The following is a 4,019-nucleotide window of genomic DNA, read 5'->3' on the forward strand; positions in this document are numbered from 1 at the left end:
CTGAGAAGTACAAAGAGATGGATTGGCAGGTGCTTAGTTTCAGGGAAAACAAACAGTCCTCTCTGGGCTTGTTCGGATCAGGTCTCATCGCCCTTTGCACAATGTTATTGCATATGGAAGAAGGCATACCGAGACACAGTGCACTGGACCCATGTACTGGATGTATCTTACATCTGGTTTTATATTTGGTTTTGCACTTACAAAAGAAGTCACTGCTTCATTTTGAATCATCCAATAGCGTTTGCCTCATTTTTTCCTGGAACCTAAAATTTTTAGAGATACTTAGGTGAGTTGAGTTTCCGTTTGTAAATCAACCTTTGGTACACAGAAAAAATGGCAACAATGAACTACATGGCAACATGTAGTCCACTTTTTCCATGGTTTAATTTTTGAACATATTTATGAAGAATTATTTACAGAAAATTCTACAGAAGATCAATTATATCTGTTCCTTCATTATCATTCCACAAGTTTGAGTGACTATTGGTATTAGCATATATTCAGGAACAAGCTCTGCAGAACCCATATACCGTTAATCACCGGAAAAGAGAAAATGGTGCCCTCCATATAGTTCTGATATTTATTTCACAAACTGGTTTTTGATTGTCAGTTATTCTGAGTTGTGATTAAGTCCACACAGATTTACTGCACCTTACAATTTTCTTTTTGCTCATCTTGCTCAGGTAGTCCTTGTTCATTTAGAGAATTTTTGGCTTTGTTCATCATACAACTCTCCCTAGTATTACCAGAGACAGTTTTTGTGGATTGCTTATACAGGCAAAGTGGTGACCTTGAAGTAGATTTCATTGCTGGAAAAGCTGTTACTGCTTGGGACTGCTGTTCATCATTTACCTGTAACACAAACGAAAATGTCCTATTTTACTGGTAACGGAAAACCATATTAACTTTCTGCAGTGGGTCAAAAGACTCACTGCAAAAGACTAAATATTGGGAATTTGCAAAAAACATATACATACATATTGAAAATGGAAAAAAAAATATTTTGAAGACATTTATCAGTTTGAATATACAATACAGTGAGACTTGATATCAATCGTTTTGGTGTGGTATAAAATGGATTATCTGCTACACAGCTGGCAAGCTATTTGCTAGGAGCAGAAAAAAGCTAAACCAGGAAGAGACAGTACTTTTAATCTGTTTACTAAGGTACCAGGTATTGTGTACTGTTTCATTTTTCCTGTACATATTCTGCAAACATTAAACATAGTTGTCACTTTTTTTGCTGACATCTGGACAGAAACCACTGCTTTCACATTTTAACTGAGGTGCAAAGCACTCAATTTAAATTCTACATTAAATTCACATAGGAAAGTAAATAAATTTGCAAGTGAATATGACAGAGCACATTTTAAACACCTTGAGAAATTTGCAACAGTTTGAAACTGGGTGTCTGAAATGAAGTACATATAAGCACCTGTCAAAGAGAAGGAAACAAGGCTTATTTCACTTTTAAAATAAGACTCACCATTTACTGTATTAATATAAAGCATGAAACAATATGTTTTGGTGGTTTCAACAAACAATGAAATTATATTATGAGCAATTCCTCCAGAAATTCCCAGATGTACATCATCTTGAAATAAAACAAACATATATCCAGCAACAATCAAGAGAGAAGGCACAAATTCCTGGAACTGATGACTCCTGTATATTTACACTTGGGGGAAAACACAACCCTGAAATCTTAATTTTACAGTTGAAAGTAAGGAGTAGCCTGTCCTTAGACCTAGACAATACAAGCTTAGACAGAGAGAAGGACTGTCTGGGAATTCCCCTCCCTAGCTGAATTAAAAACAATTTATTACTGATTACTTGTTATTTTCTGTAACCTTGACTATGGTCAGCGAGAGCCTACAACAAGCTTACACCATGCTGGCACATGATTACTACGCAACTTTCTGCAGCCAAGGCTTCCTTTCTTTTTTTGCACTACTGAGTTTCTTTACAAGCAACACCCTTCACGTGTTTCTAAAGTTACAGGAAAACATACATAAATGAGTGTAAAATAAAATTTATTAGCATCACTTAATGAAATAGTAATAAAACACAGACCCTCCAGGCAATGACTGTAAGCAGCAGCAATTTTTGGCAAGTAGGGTAATTAACCCTTGAAACAACATACACTAATTCAGTGGATTCACTCTCACTTCAAAATACAGATTTCCTATTGCTATAGCTCAAAACAAATTATGGCTCTGATCTGACTCATGTACCCAATGGTGTTTTCTGGCCTCAAAACCTATACATTCACTAAACTATGTAGCTCTTGCCTTTACTTACTTTTGGTATCTTGCCAACATACTTTGTGCTAACACAAAAGAACTGCATTTAAAAAAAACAAAAACAAAAAACATCCCCCCGCCAAAAACCCCCAACAAACCACAAAAGTTGTACTCTTGCTTTACAGCTTCACTTTTGGCTGTGTGGCAGACTCCACTGATTGCCAAGAGAATGCTTTTGTGTAACCTGGCAAACTGGAAGAATTTTTATCTACTGGCATATTTCTATGTAGCCTTCATGTAAAGAATATCAATATATAATAACTATTCTCTTATTGCTCAGCTTGAGATAGCATAGTTAAAAACTTTGAAGATTTCAGGCAACAAAAGGTTTATTTCTGTCCTAAAGCTGGAACAATTTTCTATAATCTGCAAAGCATTTGCATCAGTTTAGAAAGAACGCCTTATTCTGATGTACTGTGAAACATTCAGCAGTGTGTGGTATTACTGAAAACACATGCAAAGTTAATGTAAACTTCAGTTACCAAACTTGTTTTAATAAAAATGAGCTTTCAAAACCTAACTCTAGTATTTATTTGTTTTGATAACCTTAAAATCTGGTAAGCACTAACATTAAAGTCTAGTTTCTTTACCTTCTAAATGTTCCTTATTTACATGTTTAATAGCCTCTCAAATATCTGTAGTTATTTTATAGCATCTCTAATCTGGAATTGCAAGAAAAGTTGTTAGCAGAAAAATTTAAGCCTCAACTCAGACTCCCAGTGGTTACTTCTTTTGCTGTTTACTTTTTCTGAAACCTGAGAAACCACAGTATGAAGAATATCTGCTCTTCAGTATCCATTATAAGAAACTGAAAATATACCTATATTTAATTGACATTTCTCAGTGGGTTTCCCTGTGAAATCACAAATTACATCACAGGAACAATTTGCAGATTGCTAGCATGGTCAAGACTTCTGTCACGTTTTAGTGATTGAGTATTTACGATCTTATCTTCACCGTATTGCTGTGAAATATAAAGAATGATCATATGTCCTCAAACATACTTGGCAAGATGAATACATTTAGTGAACGTATTCGTTTTCCCCATGGCTTTAATACCCAGATAATTTTTTTTTTAAGTTACCTTTTGTGGTTTGCTGCCACCAGGTGTCGAACAGGAGCGCTCACCGAGATTATCTGGTCTGCATTTTTGTACATCTTGTGTAGGCAAAGGCAATTTCTCACTTCGGGAAGCCAGATGGGGACTGGTTCTTAGATTTAGGGTTGTTCTACGTAAAATGTAAGGGCTAACCTTTCCAGTGGGAATATCAGCAAACCCTGAAAAATAAACAGCTTGTATTAAAAAAAGCTAAGTAAGTTACACTTTCTTAAATGTATCTTCTCTTTTTTCCAAAATGAGGATAAAAATAACTGATTAAGATAAATAATTTGTTCTATTGAAGAAAATGGATCAAAAATATTGCTGAACAGATGTTGTGTATTCCAAAATTCATATGCAAGCCCTGGAAACCACAGACAAGGTACAACAGTAATTCTATAGCAAAGTTTTTCAAACAAGTGTTTCATCATCTTCTTTACAGTTGCATTATTATCTGGAGCATAATTTCAGTCTGAAAACATGCACTGGTTTTGCTAGAATTCAGTCAGAACACAATAACATGACATTATATTCTTGATTTTTCATGTTTTACTCTGCACAGAACTATAGAGTTAGAGATTGCCTATTATTTCTTGTTCCAGCTTTGGCTGGGATAG

At 35.0% G+C, this 4,019-nt stretch overlaps 1 protein-coding gene across 1 annotated transcript in view; it reads right to left on the bottom strand.

The window, feature by feature from the left end:
* Positions 1–642: 642 nt before the first annotated feature.
* The window catches only part of CENPF (centromere protein F, 350/400kDa), a 41,880-nt gene continuing 38,503 nt past the window's right edge, over positions 643–4,019 (bottom strand). Inside the window, exons 18-19 of the mRNA XM_010576390.1 lie at positions 3,388–3,581; positions 643–852 (exon numbers count right to left, since the gene is read on the bottom strand). Coding sequence (XP_010574692.1) covers positions 643–852; positions 3,388–3,581 — 404 coding nt within the window. The remainder of the gene's footprint in view (positions 853–3,387; positions 3,582–4,019) is intronic.

This window comes from Haliaeetus leucocephalus, unplaced genomic scaffold (genome assembly GCF_000737465.1).
Source record: "Haliaeetus leucocephalus isolate CR32 unplaced genomic scaffold, Haliaeetus_leucocephalus-4.0 Scaffold526, whole genome shotgun sequence".
Taxonomy (NCBI): Eukaryota; Metazoa; Chordata; class Aves; order Accipitriformes; family Accipitridae; genus Haliaeetus; species Haliaeetus leucocephalus.